This window comes from Anopheles marshallii, chromosome 2, assembly GCF_943734725.1.
Source record: "Anopheles marshallii chromosome 2, idAnoMarsDA_429_01, whole genome shotgun sequence".
NCBI lineage: Eukaryota > Metazoa > Arthropoda > Insecta > Diptera > Culicidae > Anopheles > Anopheles marshallii.
The window spans coordinates 46,763,820-46,783,871 of record NC_071326.1 but is presented as its reverse complement, the minus strand read 5'-3'; the positions used below and the strand labels follow the sequence as shown (position 1 = coordinate 46,783,871).

General features: G+C 44.5%; 4 protein-coding genes across 4 annotated transcripts; 3 read left to right on the top strand and 1 right to left on the bottom strand.

Moving 5' to 3' along the window:
• The first annotated feature begins 2,173 nt into the window (after positions 1–2,173).
• Positions 2,174–7,292, top strand: LOC128719868 (uncharacterized). Its single transcript, XM_053813508.1, has 5 exons — positions 2,174–3,859; positions 5,403–5,576; positions 5,755–5,935; positions 6,232–6,940; positions 7,097–7,292. The coding sequence occupies exons 1-5, from the start codon at positions 2,174–2,176 to the stop codon at positions 7,290–7,292; spliced, it is 2,946 nt and encodes a 981-aa protein (XP_053669483.1).
• A 6,591-nt stretch (positions 7,293–13,883) lies between these two features.
• Positions 13,884–14,425, top strand: LOC128718050 (uncharacterized). The gene is made up of 2 exons (XM_053811724.1): positions 13,884–14,141; positions 14,216–14,425. The coding sequence occupies exons 1-2, from the start codon at positions 13,884–13,886 to the stop codon at positions 14,423–14,425; spliced, it is 468 nt and encodes a 155-aa protein (XP_053667699.1).
• A 904-nt stretch (positions 14,426–15,329) lies between these two features.
• Positions 15,330–17,728, bottom strand: LOC128719811 (protein claret segregational). The gene is made up of 2 exons (XM_053813448.1): positions 16,079–17,728; positions 15,330–15,974 (listed from the first exon to the last, which is right to left on the bottom strand). Exons 1-2 carry the CDS (start codon positions 17,726–17,728, stop codon positions 15,330–15,332), a joined length of 2,295 nt encoding a protein of 764 aa, XP_053669423.1.
• Positions 17,729–18,699: 971 nt separating this feature from the next.
• On the top strand, positions 18,700–19,296 carry LOC128706942 (mediator of RNA polymerase II transcription subunit 21). Its single transcript, XM_053801886.1, has 2 exons — positions 18,700–18,842; positions 18,919–19,296. Exons 1-2 carry the CDS (start codon positions 18,801–18,803, stop codon positions 19,294–19,296), a joined length of 420 nt encoding a protein of 139 aa, XP_053657861.1. The 5' UTR covers positions 18,700–18,800.
• Positions 19,297–20,052: the final 756 nt, after the last annotated feature.

Genomic DNA, 20,052 nt, shown 5'->3' with positions numbered 1-20,052 from the left:
TAAATGTATGATTAAATTACGATTGTTATCACGCTTTGCTCCTAGCAACCCATGTGAAGATGGTGTCTTATTACGCTTCCCTGTCGTGCATTCCTTCGCTCGCGTCAAACAAAAAAGCCTCTTTGCACAACACTGTGCTATATTACGCTGCGTAGGGTTGTTGATACGGATCGGGATCAATGTTCCGTACTGCATCCAGTGTGAACTTTTTCGCTTTGAACACCCTTATATCTGCACTTGGTTCGAAAGTTCAAACACTTTTACTCCTGCAATGCGCCGACCAACGACAGCGCAACCTGAAACCAGCAACGGTAGCAACGAATAATGCAAGAAAGCAACCGGGACATCCGGCTGCACTGGTACGGCTGGCACTGGGATAGCGAGAATATCACACCCCATAAACCACTGTCAGTTGCAAGAAGCGGGGGTGCCTGTAAGTGGGATTCTTTGATCCATCGGGGCACAGTGCCCTGTGTAGTGGCCATGGTTCAAGTTGCCCGGTGCGTTATTCGTCCTTCGTACTCATCCCCATCGTTAGATGCTTCTATTGCTCTTTTCTTTCTTCACAAACAGCAAACGCACACAGAAACACCTGTTGACGAGTCGGAAAGCGAACGAAAGACATGCTAAATCCTAAATACCCCTTTTTTCACGGTATCTCTTGAGGTGCGATCCTTTCGCACATAGTATGCTAGTGGTAAGAGTATCTCGCACGAAACAATTGAACGGCTGTGAAGACACTGTTTCGTGTCATTAAGCATCAGATGTTCATGTTGAAGTTAATAAAATTAGTATCACGCAGCCAGGCGGTACGGTGGAACAGTGGTCAGTGCATGCCCAAAAGATTTGACTATCCTTCTTCTCTGTAGTGGGATAACCACGTAAGCCTTGACCTATCAATTTCTGCTTTTCTCAATTCTTTTTTCCCCGTAAGACATATAATATTACGACCTGGGAACCGGGGAACATGCCGGATTTAGTGCAGGTTCTCCTTCAGTCTAAGAAACCGGCTTCATTATCACTGGACCACCTGGCCCGCCCTGCATTTCCTACTATACAGACACGCATAAATAAGAATTACATGCCATACAGCTCCGAAACGGTAGGGCCAAAGACCACCTGTGATTGTCTAATCCCCGAAATGTAACATCGCAGACATTGCTCTTCACCATTTTTGCTGCTCAAACATCCAGAACTCCCAGGCCGGGCGTGTTGGCTGATAATGACGTAGACAAACAGTCACCGAAAGCAAGACAAATATCGCACAGCATATTAATTAGATCCTGCTGTGCCGTAGCGGGTTCGCATTTTTACGCCATTTCTACGCTCGTGTGACTGCGGATCGCAAACATCCGAATGCTCAAACGCCAGCTGAGCATTCCCATTCCGGTTGGTTGGTGTTTCCAATTCGAACCGGGGCGTAAATATTTTAGTGCCAACACACACCCCATCGAACCACGATGCTGCACAGTGCGCAGAGCTCAGTTCGCTTCCTAATGAATTCAATTAGAGCGGCTCGCTATAAAAGCTAAAACGCTATACCGAGATTGTGCGCTTACTTCCATCTATTGGTACAGCAAATATGTGGCCGGGAATGTGGAGACGCGTACCGTGGGAAGAAAATCGAAGAGGTTTGGGAAGTGGGCACAAATGGGAATGGAAGAGATTTCCGATATATATTTGGAAGCGGCAGTGAGAAATAACCGAAGGTACAATTGTGTTGTAAAAGCCAGGAGAACGCACGTTGAGATAAAAATGTGGAATTAAATTTGATTTCGATAAATCAATTACCGTCTGCCGCACACCGATAAGTGCTGCATTTATAGCAAAAAAACTAATGTTCGACGATATGTTACGCAAAAAAGTGTTCGAAGTGTGCTCCGATAACCAAGCTTAAATCTCTATTGTGTGCCATTTTTGCCAACCCCTGGAAACCGTCAAATAAAACACAGCATCACCTCACCATGCATTTTCCCGTTCTCCGTTACAGATACGGCCCTGAAGGACATATTGGAATGATCAAACGATTAGCTAATGTCAATGTACTCAGCAAATTGCATTCGTATCCAGCTCCGGGTGAGTGTGTTTACATCCCGCCTGGCGATTGATTTTAATTCAATTTCTCCACCCAATATCCCCACACCCAACACTCAACAGGCACGTGCCATTTGCTATGGCAAGCAGAGTACCGCACACGAACGAAATGTCTCCAACGGTACAAACGGAAGCGGACATCGAGTCGGCAGTAACAGTCAAAGCAGCTGAAGAAGTGGACGTCCCCGTATCGGAAGATCGCAAGGATCGTGGATTGCAGGGTTCCTTCCCCGCAGAGCAACTACCGGGCAACATTACCATCGTCATCGATGCGGAACGCCACAATGTTGCCGACGATAGTGGCGGTGGAACCAGCGGCAATCGGAACAACAACAGTGCTAGTATGAAGTGTCTCAATTTTTCCACATCGCCCCCATCCGTACGCGATTCGCATGCGTCTGCCAGGGGTTGCATCTCGACGACCGCGACGGATACGACCGGGACGCGGGACGGTGGGCAGGATACGTCCACACCATTAGATAGTGCAAAGAGTAATCAATTCGTCAATCATAGCTTTAGCTGCAGGGAGATGGGTACCAGCGGTTCCGTGGTGGTCAGCGAAGGGCCTGCCGCATCGCCACCGGGGATGGAGCTGGCTCGGGGGTTTGCCGATGTGGTGCGCGTGTCCACCAGCGTCCCGCAGCCAGTAACGATTCAGATCGAGCCCGGTACGGGCGGTGGCAGGGGAGCGACAGGTACTAGTTTCCACTACGCAACAGCAGCGGCCGTGGCGGCTGTGGCGATGACCGCGGCAGCAGCAGCGGCGGCCGCTGTTTCCTCCAGCAGTAAACCATCCCATTGTAATACCGCATCCGGTGACGGTGAACCTTTGCCACCCATCGTTGAACCAATGGCGCCTGCCAACCCTGCCGCTGATCCCGTGCATTACCATCCTATGATAACCATCAGCGACCATAACGATGACGCCACTACTAACCCTAACCGTACTAACCCAACAACCGTGCATGCACCGTGTGAAGAAGCGGACCCCATTACCAAACCCTGTGATAAAGACTACCACTATCAGCATTACCATCATTCTAATCCAACAACCGTTGTTATGCCTTTCGTGTCCACTAACGTGCCGCTCGATGCAGATCGATGCGACGAAACTACTAACGTCCCATCATCCGTCGGCAACCAATACCACCCGTTCGTAACCACCACTACCACTACCGCCGGTAGTAGCAGTGTCACCATCCCCAACGCCATGTCCATCACTAACACCGGGATGGTGGGAAGATCCAGCAAACCGCCTCTCCATAGCTACCAGCAGCACTATCAAAGCTACCACCACCAGCAGCAGATTTCCACGGACGGCCAATCGGCCCGGGGAAATCAATGTGCGGTTGGTGGTGGTGGTGCAGTGTCGATGGTGGCCGGCGGTGGCACATATCGGTCGCATAGTGCACGCTTTATGACGCAGCACATTAAAATCCTTCCCAAAACTCAATCCCTCGATTTGGCAGATAATGACGACATGCTGGAAGCTTCCAACCGGTCCGAATCGCAGCTCGAGATTAGTGCCGCCGGCATCGTGCCGCCCGGGTTGAAAGGGCGTGTCTTGCCCAAGCTGCAAACGCTTGACCAAACGAGTCGTCCGATTTATCCGAATGTGCCCTACAGTCCGTACAACAGCCCGTACGGCAGTCCCCGCAGTGGCCGGCGACGAACACCGCTGCGCGAATCGAGGCGCGTTTCGATCGAACAGTCGGGGAGTTTCCTGCAGCTTAACCAGTACAAACTGTTGGATCAGATCGGACAGGTGAGTTTGGTGAAATGCATAATTAATTTGCAGCATAATTTCAAAGTTTTTGACACAAAATCAAATGAAGTTCGACAAAAGCCTATTGATTATGCGTGAATTTCTAGACCTCATCTATCCTACACCAGATTATCTTAATTGGGTCAAACGTCCACCGTATGGTTTCAAATAATTTGTTGCCATTTTGAAGGTAGCAAAAGAAGTCTCATACTTCTGTGAGTTCGTATTGGCATAAAAACTCTAATATTTAAATACCTAAATCTTCTCTTGATGATGTCAATTATTTATCACTCATTAAGTAAAGTAATGCGAGCAAAAGATGCTAATCACTAGGTAGGAATTCAAAAAAATATATTATTATTATCATTTATTATTATTTAACAAAACAGATACAAAATAATTTATTAATTACAAAAGAGATACGAATTGGGCATTTAGCCGTACGGAAGCAACTCATAATAACTAATTTGCTTTTTAGTCCCACCAAATGCTTCGACCAAGTGGAAATACTAGATCTGTCCAAAACTGATGACAATCAGAGAGAATAAAGGTTCTTGGCTGCGAATGTGTGAAATGGCAATAGTGGAGCCGCTACAAACGTTCATTAACAACTAGAACTATCGGAGGAGTCATTTTCACTGGGACGCTTCATATTCATTACATTAATGTTTGGGGTTAAACAATTTTACCATAGCTGATGGATGACTTTTATGTATCTTTTCTATAGTATGAAGTGAAAAACGTATTAAAACATATTCCATGTCTACGATTTTTTTTTTGTAAAGTGATAAACGCTTGAAACGCTTGGTAGTTCTAGTGTTGAATTGATACCAACTTCGGAAGCAACGTTGATATATGCCTTAACTATGAATTGGAATACCCCAGTGCGGTTGTAAAGGACTTTCCTAGAGCATTTGAAAATGTCATTTAAAATTTTAAAACCCAATAGTTTGCAAATGATCGGAACAATGATCAGACAAGAGAAAAACAGCAATTGTTAATGTGAAGAATAATTTAATCTTATATAAGTCCTATGAGTAACTCCATTTGTAATCGTTATTGTATTTTTATTACTTAAACTTTCACCATGAAACATGAATCCCAAAGAGCTTCCCATTGGTTAATGATTTTTTTTTTTTTTTTTTGTTTTCGTTAGAACGGCCTGGCCGTATCGACTTATTTTACCACGTAGCCGGATAGTCAGTCCTTGCTACGGGGGATTGGCCCGGATGGGATTTTGGTCCGGTCCGTTCGTGTGAAGACCGGCGCCGCTACCATCATGCCACCGGGCCGCCCCATTGGTTAATGATAGCAGAAACAGAAGAAAGCGATTGCTTGCTCTTCTAATGATTCGCAATACACCGATATTCGATATTACATAAGCTACACACAAAGCACAACTTTCACGGGTAACTGCTTTCGTGTCACTTACCATAGATTACGCTCCATCGCACGGGAGCAAATTAGATTTCAACCTAATGCAGTAGAATAGCAGATTTGCACAACTTGATTACCCCATGTTGAACTGCTTTCCCATTCGCAGGGTTCGTACGGTTTGGTGAAGCTGGCGTACTCGGAGGAAGATTCCACACACTATGCGATGAAAATCTTGTCGAAAAGAAAACTGCTCCGCAAGGCAGGTCTGATGCGCCGGGGACCGAAGCGCGGTACTTCGCCCTTGGATCGGGTTTACCGTGAGATTGCCGTGCTGAAGAAGGTAAGAGAAACTTGACATCCGAACTGTCCAGCCAAACCTCTCCTGAGGTCTTGTTTTTGTGCCGGTTGATGTTGAATCTTGTCCTTTTTTCCTGTTTTTTTGTGTTGTTGTTTGGGTCGTTGTTTCAATCCTTTTTTTTCCCTCCGCCTTCGCGCTGCTGGCTCGCGTTTCCCGTCAGCTGGACCATCCGAACGTAGTGAAGCTGGTGGAAGTGCTCGACGATCCGCTGGAGGATTCGCTCTATCTAGTCTTCGAATTGGTGCAACAGGGCGAAGTGTTGAGCATACCGACCGACACTCCCCTGAGCGAGGAACGTGCCTGGAATGTTTTCCGAGACGTGCTGCTGGGTGTCGAATATCGTAAGTAATGTGTTTTGCAGCCTGCGGCCTGCGACCTTGGGATCGATGTCGGTTAGGTTACGCATAGTCGCCCGGCTGTATCCGCACCTATGGTGACCATGTGCCCAGTGGTGATTGATTTCCCGGGTGCGATGGTAGATATTTGTTTTGCTGCTGGACGCTAAATCACGCACGGAAAACAATCAACACCGAGGATCCGATTATCCCACTTAATTGGAGCACCCGGGGCACCCCCGGGGACCTGTTTTGTCCTGTCTGCTCGTAAACAATGCTGTCGGCTGTTCTGTTCTTTGCAGTACACTATCAGCGCATCATCCACGGGGACCTGAAGCCGGCAAATTTGTTACTTTCCGATTCTGGCAGTGTCAAAGTGGCCGACCTGGGCGTCTGCAACGAGTTTCTCGGTGAAGATGCCGCCATGAACAATGGGTCAACGGCGGGGACACCAGCGTTCCGGGCCCCCGAAACGCTGCTACCCGGGCAACACTTCTACAATGGCAAGGCGGCCGACATCTGGGCGCTTGGGGCCACCCTGTTCTCGTTGGTGCACGGCAATGTGCCGTTCATTGCCACCTCGGTGCCGGGTGTGTACGAGAAGATAAAGAACGACCCACTGGAGTATCCGGCGAACAGCGGCATCAGCGAGGAGCTACGTGATCTGATAAGCCGTATGCTGGACAAGGATCCACAGCAACGTATAACGCTGCCACAGATCAAGGAACACACGTGGCTCACCAGGCACGACAGCGTCCGGATTCCGACGGAGGAAGAAAACTGCCGGCTGGTGCAGATCAACGACGAGGATATGAATAGCGTGGTCAAAAGCATACCGAAGCTGGACACCCTAATACTGATAAAGACCATGCTGAAGAAACATTCGTTCCAGAATCCATTCACCAAAGGCATATCGGGTCGGGCACCACAGGCGGGTGGATCTCGACTGGAGCGTTTTTGTCGCTCGGGGCGATCCAACTCAGCCCCTGGTGACTACCACACCTCCGAACGGTAGGTCTTTGTTATACGGGTAAATCTTAATTCAGGCTGTGTCATTGCTTGTTTCAAAATGCGGTCTGCATTTGTTAAAGTTGGGTGTCAAAAAAAAAGCATCCGTACCAAGATGCTTGTTACAGATGTATTTTCTCTGGATCGTTTTGCTTTCAGACAACCTTCCAACGAATCGCTCCTTCCGTCAGTCACGGAAGGTGTGACAAGCCCACTGGGCAGCCCGGATCCCACTACCGGCAGCATCATCTCCGAGCTGGATAGCCTCACCCTTCGGTCGGACATTTCCAACCCATCGTCCAGCACCGACAACGATACCACTACGGTAAAAATTATCACCACTCCGCCAGAGTAGCCGTTTGCCGTAGACAGAAAGTAGTGGCGCTTCTTAGGTTCGCCGGCGTAACAGCCGGACAAGTTGCATCTTCTGTACATGCTTGACACTAGATTTGGTAGAAAAGTTACACTAGCGCGAAGTTGTAGCGTTCCTTTTCAGAACTAACCACAAAACATCTTATCTACTCTCAATTTCTTTTCCCGTTTTCTCTTTCTCTCTTTCTCGCTAACCTTTTTACTGTTATGGTTTTTCTCTATTTCCTTTTTTTCCCTCTAACACACATCGTTCCTGTTCGCGTTCGATGGTTTACAATTCTTCCTATTTCTAGTCCTTACTTAGCACCTCCTACTTCGAAGTACTGCTTTAGCTTTACTTGCCTTTTTCCAGCTGCGCCATCAACAACCGAAGGCTTCCTCGACCGTCGATAGGGTACAGTGGAAGCGCCGCATTTCATAGAGATGCCAAACACAAATTAGTCCACTCACTCACACTAAACCCCCTCTATTGCGTATCGATGTGTAACGTGGGTATAGTACTGTCAACTATGACAGCTCGTGCATCAACTGTCAATTTGACAACTACTTAAGCGATAGAATGGTAGTTGGCAGAAAATAAGCGTAGAACCGTTGGAGAAGAGAGGAGCAATTCTAAGAAGAAGTAAAAACACACACACAAACACACAATTATTGGGCCAAAAGTAACATAAGGAGACGTAAATTGCTTTGGCAAAGATTTAGAAGGTACGCTTGCTTTAGTCATACCGATACTTAGTTTGTTAGAAAAAAAAGGAACGCCACAGGCGTGCACAAAGAAGGGAACAATTGGTTAGAGCTAGGCAGCCGAAACGGAAACCACTGTGCAATAGGCGACCCAAAATAAACACATTCCTGGGGATGCTTTTTAGTGTTGGGTACGAAAGGAGGCGAGAACGGCCGGAAGGAAGGGATAGTTAATTATTTTATAAGAACCAGTTCGTGAAAACGCACCATGTTTCTATTCGCTGTAAACAGCACAAGTCATCAGAGTTACTATAAGATTCTAGCGTGCACAACGTGTACGCCACGATCATCTGTTATCGCGCACGGTGGTAAAGCGTTCATTTTGTTTCTGTTTTTTCCCCCCATACGATGATTGGCTCCTGGTGGCAGGAATGACATTTTTTACGCTGAACAATGTTGATCAGTAACTACTAGAACATCTAGACGATTTCGTTCAACATTCTGGCCTCAATTTTCTATACTATCTCACTTTATATTAAACAAAAAAGCATTTAAAGACGTACCACGCAGACGTGGAGTACGACGTCTTACATTCAGAATTGAATACGCTTTAATATGGTAAGAAGCACACTCACATGACGCGATCACTAGAACCGATCAGCAATGAAGCAGTGTTTTTTTATTAAAGTAAAACGAATAAAATGTACATCGGTTGTCCATGTTCATGGCAAACCGTCACACACCAATGCCGTAGTAAAAGCGCGCGTCCACTGAAGATTAAATGAGGATTTGTCAAAAATTTTACAATTGTACCGATGGTTGGACCGAATTTAAAGTACTCATCTTCACAATCTCCCAAGTTTCGATGCGCACTTTGGAAAGCCGGTGCGCTAAACCTGTTTGATATTTCAAATGATAGATCTGACCAATGCATTGTAGCGATATTTAAGCGTTAGAGAAGCGATAGATTTTTAATTACACAGACGAGTTTCCTCCAAAGAAACGGGTTTTAGCGTTAAAGTTTATTATTTTTTTGTTTGCATTCAATGTCGGGTTGAAGCGCGACGATCAGTGCACGGGCAGGGGCTCGCAACACCCTGCTGCAGGGTTCGGGCAACGTGCAGTGACTGAAGTGTCCAGAGCAATACACTATTAGCACTAGAGTGTTCGAGCGTAATAAGGTAAGGATGGTGAACAATTTAAGTCATGCTAAAAGTAGATTCCAATTACTTATTTACTACACGATGGTTACACTTTTCCTACTCTATCAATACATTTACGTAGGTTGTGTTTGTATCCGCCATTCCAAGATGCAATCACACAGGAGACACGTTTCGGTCTCCGTCACTTTGATCCATTCGCACAGCTGCACACTAGTGCATGTTCTCCTTTTCGTATGTATGTACCTAAAGGCTACGCAATAATCAATCCCATGTGGTCTGCCACGGCCCATGTTTTGACCCCGAAAGTGATCACAATACAACGAGAACCTGTTTGGCGCTTTGTTCTATTACGGAACGCTTACATTACAGCGTTAGTGTACGCTGCAGTCGTGCGTAAGGCAGCAAATAAAAAAAAAAAAACGGGAACCATTTTTTATAGTTACATCCACAGTCTTACACGGCGCCTCAAGCATTAGCACGAAATTCAATGCTATTCAACTGTTATTGCATTGCATTTGTAAACTAGAGTCAGTGTACCTTTCGCAAGGAGGGAAGTATGTGAAAAGAAACACAAACAACTGAAGAAGCGTTTGGATAATTGTTCGGTACAATTTTGGCGTACCCCCGCGACCCGGGGCGCACAGCGATGGTTTGCAGTTTATTTGTACATAGAACAGAAAATTTATAGCAATTGTTTGACGAACACTTCGGAAACCCTCACCAGATGGTCTGAGATGGTAGTTTAGTTGTTTTACTGTTTTGGTTTTGGTCCTGTGTTTAGGCAACATTGTTAATGATAAATAATATTTAAAAAACAAACCGTTAAATATCCAAACCGCCAAAGGGTAGGGCAAAATTTAAGGAACCTGTTGCATGGACGAAATTTTATATTGCTCTTTTAATAACCTACCTATTGAAGCATATCATTGAAACGGCTACGAGTTGCAGCAAGTGTAGCATGCGTGCACGCACAGACAGACAGACAGAGTGGTACGACAAATGCATAACGGTGGATGAATAAGTCGATATTAAACTTGATTCGTCGAACTCGAAGCTCATGGGTAGAAGGCAGATCGGTACAACCAACTGGTGATAAAAGCATGCAGCAATGCAGAGTAACAACATCCACATACATACGCACACACAAAACATGTGCTGAACATGATATAACGCACATAATGTAACGGCAAAACACGTTAGCGGCAGATCTTTCTTCAGAAAGGATAAAGCAGTAAAAAAAACTCCTAAACTTTTATATAAATCTTTTCCTATTTCAAAACCGATTCCGTGGTGAAAAGCATAAATGCCAAAAGCAAAGTGTCATAACAATAGTCATGAGCACACATTGATAAACACACTCTTATCCCGTTACTAGGCTAACGTAACGCCACGTGCAAAATTTTAAGCTAGTTGAAATTCGATAAACGCTTTGAGAACATTTGAACGTTTCTACCATTACTAACCGGCTAACATGTAACGGAAGCTATATCGGCACACTTTTATATTCCGCACTATCTAATACGTATTTGCACAACTCAAGCGCACACACTTTGCAAAAACAAAGTCTATTTTACCACTTTACTCAAATTTTGCTAGTAGTTAAGCGAATTGTTCTAAGCTCGTCAGTTTAATGATGAAAACTAAACAGCAATATCCTAAGTAGCGGTCCTTTCGGGGGCATGTAGATGTCTCTGCGTCAGGTCATCTCACGGTCCTGCAGTTTGCTAATTCCAACAAACCACACCCAAGGCTGGCATCAACGCGTACAATTAGCTGTTCTCAATCCATGCGTACGAAATGCACGTTTCTTATGCGTTGTAACCAGACAATCACGTTGGTTTGCGATTCCACAAGTTTAGACGTGTTCCAAAAGACAAAATTAAGTTGTTTTGAGTTGTTTTCAACCAATGTTTTAACTGGCAATGAGCAAAATTAGCACAGCAAAGGAATTGATGGGATTAGGTTTGGGTTTTAATGTATTTTGAAGCAGGCAACGCCCATGAGGGACAGTTTTATGCAAGGCAACAAGGCATTTTGACGGGAAGATTGAAGCGATGCAGTCCTAGTCATATGGCGAACCAACGCTTTTCACGCACTGATTTGAACATCGACACATTTGGCACAATACACGACTTCATTCCTGTGTTTGTTTTTAGATGTGGGGGACCCCCTTAATGCCAGTCAGCAAGAGACAGGAGAAAACAGGATAAATTTACAATGGAAAATCTCGCGTGTAGATCCTATGAGCAGAACCAACTTCCCATTTCTAGCTAAGTACTAAATAAACAAAAAAGAGAAAAACGAAACATAAAAGAGATATACAATCGATCGATGCAAGAAAATGATATATACATATATTAGATTCTACAGAGCCTGACATGTGTTAATATTGATCCAAATAAAATAAATCATTCGTTTTTTTCTATTTTAAAATCATTAATGGGTTGTTTTATTCCTCATTAGTCAGAAAGCATTGCAAAAACTAACAAACTGAACTGAACATGTGATTTCCAACGTACAGGTAAAGTATTTTCATTTCATACAAAAATTCCGAAAAATTCCCTAATCTTGTAAATTTATGTACCCTGTGGTGCATTCCGTTTTGGATAACTCGCGATCGCTTTGAATTTCAAAATAAATATACATTCTTTTCGCGAGTTACGCGAATTCGAGATACGCGAATCCCAAAATTTTGACAATTCGTGTAATTTTGTATGTGGATTTGAAGTTTGTATTTGTCAATTTGAAAATTTCCCAAAAATACGTTAAATTTGGATATTAAAACAATAATTTTGGTCAAAATTTACTCTAGTTGTCGAAATAAACGTAAAAATATCAATAATTAACGTGCTTCGTAACACGAAAAGAAGAACTCGATCATTGAATACTAACTATAAACGATATTATAAAGGGAATCCGAGTTACGCGAATTTTTCTGGCACGCATTATTCGCGTAACTCGGGAAAAGACTGTAATTATACGCGCATTAATCGATCGTGGTACTTAGCGATCGGTTATTATAGTTTAGTCCATTCAAGAATTTATTCAATTTTTTAGACTTTACCCATATAACATTTTTGATAGGATAATTTTAAACACTTAACAATAACAAACAGGTTACTGTGCCAAAACCATTGGAGTATAACTTAGAAACCCCCCAAAATGAAGGCGGCAATGTCTTCGATTCTTAACTGAACAAACACTGATCTAACTTAGGGTGAAATATATAAATACGGTAAACTTACGAATTACAATGACCAACGACGCATGCCAGGTGATGGTGGATGGAAAACTCTCAGGGCACTTTGCTACCACCAAAGGGTCCGCGCCAAGGAGATGGGCTAGCTTGTCTATTCCTCAACCTAGCGCTAGGGAGGGCCATCCCCGAATCGGAGGTGGAAACTTTGAGGGGCATCTTCTATAACTCAATCCAGATCCTGGCATACGCTGATGACATAGACATCATTTGTTTACGGCTCTCCTACATAGCTGATGCTTACCAAAGGATTGAGCAGGGGAGACAACGAGGCAAAAGCCAAGATGATGATGGCACCACCAGCGACCCTTCTAACACATCCTAACTTACGCAGGGGTGACAAATACGTGAGCGCTCTTTCGAAGTTGTCCAAAATTTCACCTATCTTGGGTCAAACGTCAGCGCCGGCAATAGCATTGATGTTGAAAAATGCTCTAGGGTGCTGGCTGCCAACCGGTCATACTAAAGACTGAGGAAACTTCTTCACTCAAAACACCGGTCGCGACGAACGAAGCTGGGACTATATAGAACCTATAAAGTTCCAGTACTCACATACGCCTCTGAGACATGGACTTTATCCAAAACTGACGTAACCCTCTTAACCGCGTTTGAGAGGAAGATGATCAGAAGGATTTTTGGCCCCATATGTGTGGAAGGACAATGGAGGTGCCGCTGCAATGACGAGCTGTATGGCGAACTTACTGTCGTACAGCGGATTAAGCTCGCCAGGCTCCGGTGGGCTGGTCTCGTCATGAGAATGACACCGGACGAGCCATCCCGTAATGTCCTTTTAGATCGTCCACTTGGACAGAGGAGGAGTAGGTGCAAATTGAGCAAGAGTGATGAGACGTAGCTAGAGAGATGGCGTAGAGAGAATGGAGACCCAAAAAAATATCAAAATGTTCTACTACCGCATAGTACTACCACAGTTCCACGTAGTACGATCAATTGGACCCGCCTTAATAAGCATGCAAAATCATCGTTACAAGGAACCCGGCCTAAGATATCTATCATACTTATTCATACAAACTGGCCTGTGAGTTAAAATGAGTTTGACACAACTTGTCTAGACGTTTGCGAAAGTGAACGTGTTGTCTAGCTGGGTAAGCTAAGCTTAGGCTGGGTATTCCACTGTTGGATGCATTATCTGTACAACACGAAAGAAAAACCTGACCTACATTCGCTCACCGATAACGGACATTCACCTAATACGAGTGCAATTTTTGATAAGATCCGTTGCCCGTTCGGTTTCGCCCAAAACCTTTGTGTGTCTTATCATACCCCAATGCAAACGAACTGCAAAAAATTCTGTCTAGCCTAGTATCGATTCGTTGCAATCAGTTTATGCCCGTTGAAGGTTGGACCAGCATTTAGTGAACTGCATTTAAAACGGTAGGATCGGTGTATCGAGTTGAAAAATTGTTGTGGGACCTATGAGCAACGCACCGTAATTTCTTTATGGTAGGACAGAATGGAATCGATTCCACTAGAAGAACGACATAGAACTGTGAGAGATCGAGAACGAATTGAGGACCAAGAACCAAGTGAGGATACCGATAGCATAACCGAAGCCCGTACACCCACGATCGATGTGCACAACATTGCCGGATTGATCACGATCCTAACGGTCAACATTCATCAGCTGGAGTCCTTGCTGCAAGTTGGTGCGGAATTGGGCTTTAAATTCTGGTTGAACATCGTGCTCATATCCATTTCTATCGTGTGTGTGGTAAGTGTATCCGTTTCTCCCTACTGCAGCTGTTACTACTAATCGTGAGTGCGCTAACTGTTTCATACCCACAGTACCCTTTGCTCGTTCTGCGAATGCTGCAAGGTGAAGGTTACGCACCTTCGCCTCGACGCTACTGGGCCAGTTTTGTGTTGATGGTGATCATTTTTACAATCAACCTAACGTTGCAGATTTTCAACGATTTGGAGGCTCAATGCACAGTGCTTTTGAATCAGGCATTACCACCGATCGAACCACATTCTAGTTTGAACTGTTCCGTCTGATGCTGCGATCCTTCCGGGGTAGAATCTTGAACAACTGTTTCGTACACGATGGTAGGCCGAGTTCATGTAGTACAACTAACCTGTTACCATGTGTAATATTTAATAACTAATCTACTGCAACTATCTTTATGTTATATTCACAGGCACACCCAAAGCAAAGAAGATACTTTGATGTGTCCTACATTCTTATCCTCGCCACTATATTGTCGGTTAATGTGGCGCAAATCGTGACTTACGTTCGAGCACATAACATCCGCGCTTCAGCCGATCCCGCAGTATGGATATTATTTGGAAGTGCTTTATTAGCTCTTTTCGTGGTAGGACTTTTGGTGCTTGCCAACGTAGTGATTCAAGTATGGTCAACGCACCGAAGGACAGGATCGTTTAACGTTGCCCTACTTAACGCTATGCATAACATTAATTCTAGTATTGCGTTACACTTGACATTGCTTTCCATCAATCTAGTGCTGCAGGTTTTTGGGGAAAGGTCCTTATTTTGTGATATTTCTACTTAGCTTATCCACAATGAAAAGGGAAAGCCGGTAAGCAAGATCTAATCTAGTAAAAAAACACATCAATTTATTGTACGCTGTGAAGCATTTTTGCTTAAATATGAATGTTGACGAACATCGAAGCTCAACGGCAGCATGTTACTTTTTGTTATAAATCGTGTTATAAATTACAGAGATAAACTGAACGAGTAAAATTTTTCATCCCCTTAGACATATTTTCCATGATTGAAAATTGTACTGTTCAAAAAGATTGTTTTGATAAACCTACATTTTAGTGTCCCCATACATATAGTGTCCATAGATTTGTATAAGGTATATATTTTGGAGGTTAATATAGAAATGAAAAATATCCCGAAAAGCATATTTCATTAGCACATAAAATTTACTTGCCATTATATGACCGACGAACCGTTCAGGGCCTTATTTTTCTTCACCTTCTGCATCTTGCACGAGTTGACCTGCGAGGCAAAGCGAAGCGATTTGACCGTTTCCATAAAGCAGTCCTGGAACGGTGCCACGTTGACAAACATCAGCGTTTTCGAATTGCCGCCCAAGCTTGGCATCAACAGGTGTGTTAGCTTGGAGTTGCGGTACGGGATGTGTTCGTTCCTCTGCACCAGGGCCAATATAACGTTGCTCAGTTCGCTAAGCGATCGATTGATATTTTTCGTCTCGTCCATGCGTGTGCTTGTCTTGGGACTCTCGGACCCGGCTAAGTCGACCAGATTTACTGAACCAACGCACGTTTCACACTTTTCCTGGTGCGTACCGATCAGGGTTATTTTCGTGACTGCATGGGACCGCGAGGAACGCTCATTACCGGCGGTTGCTGCCGTGGCGCGATTCATCTTTGCGATATTCATCAGTTGATGCAATCGTCCGGGCGATTCTACTGTCTCTTCGATTATGTTCGAAACGTAAACTTCTGTTTTGTTTTTCGCATTAGCCATTCGTATCTCCAGATCTTTCGTTGTACCAGAGGTGTCCAGCAGATCGTACAATATTTCGTTATAAATCTCAAGGAATGTGACACGGATCTAAAGGAGGAAAAAAAAACGTTTAAGAAAAGCCGATTTTTAAGTTCTGTTTATGCAACATAATGAACTGAAATAAAGAAAAGAAACCAAATCGCAAACTGTACCTCATATTCCCATCCAAAGCGTTTGTAATCATTAACCGCGTTGAAAATCAAATCGACTGTGCGAGGAATAACGCCCAAGCTCTCCGGTACACCATCCATCGTGAATGTTTTGCCGCTTCCCGTTTGACCATACGCAAAAATGCAAACGTTGTATCCATCCAAAGCGGACTGTATCAGGGGCGACACGTTATCGAATATGTCCTGCTGCGTAGTCCGGGGATGGAACACGTGATCGAAACTGAAGTCCATCCGCTTGTTAGTACCGTCCATGGCATACAGTTCGATCGACTGTTCGTCCAGATACTTCCAACCACACTCGATTCTGTTCGCTTCCGAAGGCAATGGTGGCCGCACACGACAAAATACGCGTATGTTGCCCCGTAGGTCCATAACCATGTTGTGCAGCTCTTTACGCTCGATGTTTGCATGAAACAGCAGTTCCGCGTTGCGTTCGTTTGCGTCCTGTAACGTAAGATTTTCTTCCTCCAAGAATGCTGACCGCTCCTCGAGCTCTTTGACTTGCTTTCGGAGCTCAACATTTTCCCGATCAGCAACGGTAAATTTTTCCTTATATTTGCTTAGTTCCGCTTCTGTTTGTTGAAGAGCAGTGGATAGCGTTAGATTGTGTTGCTTCAGTTCTTCGCTCTCCAAGCTTATCTTCCGCAGATCCGTCTGTAGCAGCGCATGTTCGTTTTTCAGATTGCCAAGTTCTCTAGTGCAGTCGTCGTACAACTCCTGCAACGCTTCCCGGCTGGCGTGTTCCTCCTGCAGTTTTTCATGCTTCTCGACAAGTGCTTTGTGCTTTTCGGTTAAATTCGCAAACCGTGCTTTATAATCGTACGGCGGAATGCGTTTGTTCATCGTTTTACCGGTCGTCTTCGTACCTACCCCGTTCGATTTTGGTGCATCCACTCCGGTCCTTTTAACGCTCAAAGCACCACCGCTACTGCCTGTCGTCTTCACGCCTAGAGTGCTTTTCATTGGCGGGACCGCCTTCTTTGATGTAGTCGTAGAGATAATAGTTGGCTTCTGTGATGAGGATTTGGTAAACATGCTAGTAGATCCTGTTGTCGCCATTCTCGGTGGAATTGTAGTCATTTTTGGCAGCTTAGCTGGTACAACATTACGGCAGTTGAAGCCAGTGGTCGGCGGTTGGCGCTTGTATCCGGCTAAGGATGACACCCCGCTAACTGATGATGAATTTGTCGATGAAGCAGAAGACATGTTCGATTTCATTGCAATATCGCAGGCGGAACGACTCCTGCGAAGATGCGTTCTTGCACCATTGGTATCGGTTAGCGGTTTGACCAGATCACTAGTTGCCATCATTGCCACCGTAGTGGCGTTTATATTTGCTGGTCTTGACGATATCGATGCCAGGTTAGACAGATACTTCGGACGATGAAAATCCGTTCTGTTTAGCTCGGCCGCCGATCGGCTGCGGCGTAGTTTCGTACGGTTTACCAATCCACCAGTGCTCTTATGATCTGGTGAAGCAACACGCACTTTAGCCAACATAGTGGCATTTGCTGACGGAAGATTGAGCAAATCTCTGCTTAACGGTAGACGAGCATTACCGGGCAAACTTAACGGCCCGGTAGGTTTTCTCAGGAACGCAGGTTTCGGAATTTTGGAATCCATACCCAACATCAGCCGCAACTCGTTAGTACGTTCTCTTTTGATATTCTGGTAGAAATTTAACACAGCGTTTGTGGTCGTTATCGTGTTATCACGGAATTACGTGTCGTGCGCTAGCCTTTCTGTCTATTTAACACCACGATACTTTTCGCCGAACGCTGCAAGTCCGTTTGCTTGCTAAATTTGTTTTTCAACGTTTTTGACAAGTGAAGGAAGCGCAATGTCGGTTAAATTTTGAACGCTCCGCACATCGAGCAGTCTGCTCGATAAGCTGCTCGAAAGCCATACGAATTTGAATGATCCCAACCAAGGTCGATATATACATAAAGTTTGCGAAAGGATTTGAATTACTTGGTATTGTTTTTAAGCTCTTCTTTGATCATTTGTTTTTCAACGTACTCAAATGGGTATTTGCAACAGAACAAACTTAACAAATTTAATTACAATTTATGATGCATTCGAATAGCCACATAGAATTTCGAATTTAGAAAAATTGACAGCTCGTAGCTGTCACGCGGTAACAAAAAAAAAACAACCAACTAAACAAACGCTGCTTGTACCGAATTGGTTGTACTTTATTGTTTTTATCGGAAAAAGTCACGAAAATCTACTAATCCGGTCAACGGATTACACGCACCCTATTTCCCGGCAGACCTCCGGAGAAGCCGCACGTCACCGACTGTCGGGAACTAGCCACATTAGCACCGTCGCGGAGGCTGAGGCCAACAAAGCTATGCCTGTTCGGTGCGCCTGAGTGTGGCACAAAACAGCAGCAAATTCCCGTTCCCGATTCCGGAATAAGCGACAAAGCTGTGTGCCAGGGGGTAGTTGCTAGGTCGCAGTGTACATTCTTCGCCAACACGGCCTCATTCCTTGCGGGAGCTTTCATCGTCATTCCGTTTTCAGTTGTCTGGTACGGGAGGATCCCTTATTTTCATCCCGAAGCATCTGATCTAACCTTACCCGGGCTGTGATTTTGCTCGTTAGCGTTAGTTTGTGTGCCTTCTTTGGTTTTTTTTCTTTTCCCCCTTTTCTTTTCTGCAAAATTGTCGGAAAGCTGGATTATTCAATAGTCTTCGAAGCGATGGCTGACCGACTAACTCAGCTACAGGACACGGTGAATCAAGTAAGCGTGATTAGAAGAAAAGCACTAGAGCGGGGGAATGATATCACTGCTAATATAACCCCTTATCTCTCACCAGCAAGCGGAACACTTTTGTAATAGCATCGGTATCCTACAGCAGTGCTCGATTCCGAGCAAGTTTGCCGGTTTTGAGCGTACCGGGTCCCAAACGCCTCAGCAACAAGTGCAGCAGCAACAGGAAGACTACCCGCAGCTATTCTCCACTCTGATCTCCCGATGCGCCAAAGACATCGACACCCTTATCGAATCTCTGCCCAGCGAGGAAAGTTCGATCGAGCTGCAGGTCCAATCGCTCCAACGACTCGAAGCCGAAAACAAAGAATCGGCCGAAAAGCTGGAAGAAATCGTACGGAAGGGCGAGCTGTTGCTGGAGAAAATTCAAGCCGCGCTCAGTGATATAGCGCAGTCCCAACTGGACATGCAGTATTCGTCATGAAATAGCCTTGGCAGCGAGTACTGGCAGCGGTACTATAGGTTGGTGATAGTTAATAATGCAAGGATGATCACAATTTCCCATACGAGGTGGCAAAGCACTTCATCATTGCGATGTGTGATGCGGTTCAATCAAAATGCGGCGCTAAGTGGGCAAAGGGAAGGCCCTCGTACGATGTGTAACACTCTCAATCAAACAGCCGCAACCAAACGATTGGGAAAACGATATTTGAACACCTTTTATGTGTGTGTCTTTAAAATCCCATATACCCCCTGTAGCGTATTAAGCAAACAAATAAAGTATCATTGATTTACATACGAGGACGTACTAGCTTCCATTGCCATCCATGAAAGTTCTCAAAAATCTTAAAAAATACTTCCCACCCAATAATTAACTACAATTCGTTAGATGGCTTTCGTCGTATGGATGTGTGTGTGTGTTTTTTGTTCATCAGTTGTATTTTTAATAATATTTTACTAATCGTACGCTTTATTTCCTAAGCTAGTATGATCAAGATTAAATCTCCTGTTAGTTTGCATAGTTTCTTCGTAACTTTTTAATTACCACAACACAAGTTTTACACTAACTCATCTTATTAACACCTTTTGAGATTCCCCAAAAAAGTTAGCAAAGGGAATCGAATACATATAAAAAATAGAAGATAAATGTAAAGGCCCTACGGTTGGAAAGAAAAAAGGGACACAACAATGACATTAACTTAATGGTCGCACTGTTCGCTATTGCTCTTCCCTTATCAGC

Coding starts and splice junctions, on each gene's coding strand:
- LOC128719868 (XM_053813508.1), top strand. CDS start 2,174: ATGGCAAGCAGAGTACCGCACACGAACGAAATGTCTCCAACGGTACAA. Junction 5,936..6,231: donor GCTGCTGGGTGTCGAATATC/GTAAGTAATGTG, acceptor TGTTCTTTGCAG/TACACTATCAGCGCATCATC. Junction 6,941..7,096: donor GACTACCACACCTCCGAACG/GTAGGTCTTTGT, acceptor TTTTGCTTTCAG/ACAACCTTCCAACGAATCGC.
- LOC128718050 (XM_053811724.1), top strand. CDS start 13,884: ATGGAATCGATTCCACTAGAAGAACGACATAGAACTGTGAGAGATCGA. Junction 14,142..14,215: donor CCATTTCTATCGTGTGTGTG/GTAAGTGTATCC, acceptor TCATACCCACAG/TACCCTTTGCTCGTTCTGCG.
- LOC128719811 (XM_053813448.1), bottom strand. CDS start 17,728: ATGTTGGGTATGGATTCCAAAATTCCGAAACCTGCGTTCCTGAGAAAA. Junction 15,975..16,078: donor GCTTTGGATGGGAATATGAG/GTACAGTTTGCG, acceptor TTCCTCCTTTAG/ATCCGTGTCACATTCCTTGA.
- LOC128706942 (XM_053801886.1), top strand. CDS start 18,801: ATGGCTGACCGACTAACTCAGCTACAGGACACGGTGAATCAA. Junction 18,843..18,918: donor TACAGGACACGGTGAATCAA/GTAAGCGTGATT, acceptor ATCTCTCACCAG/CAAGCGGAACACTTTTGTAA.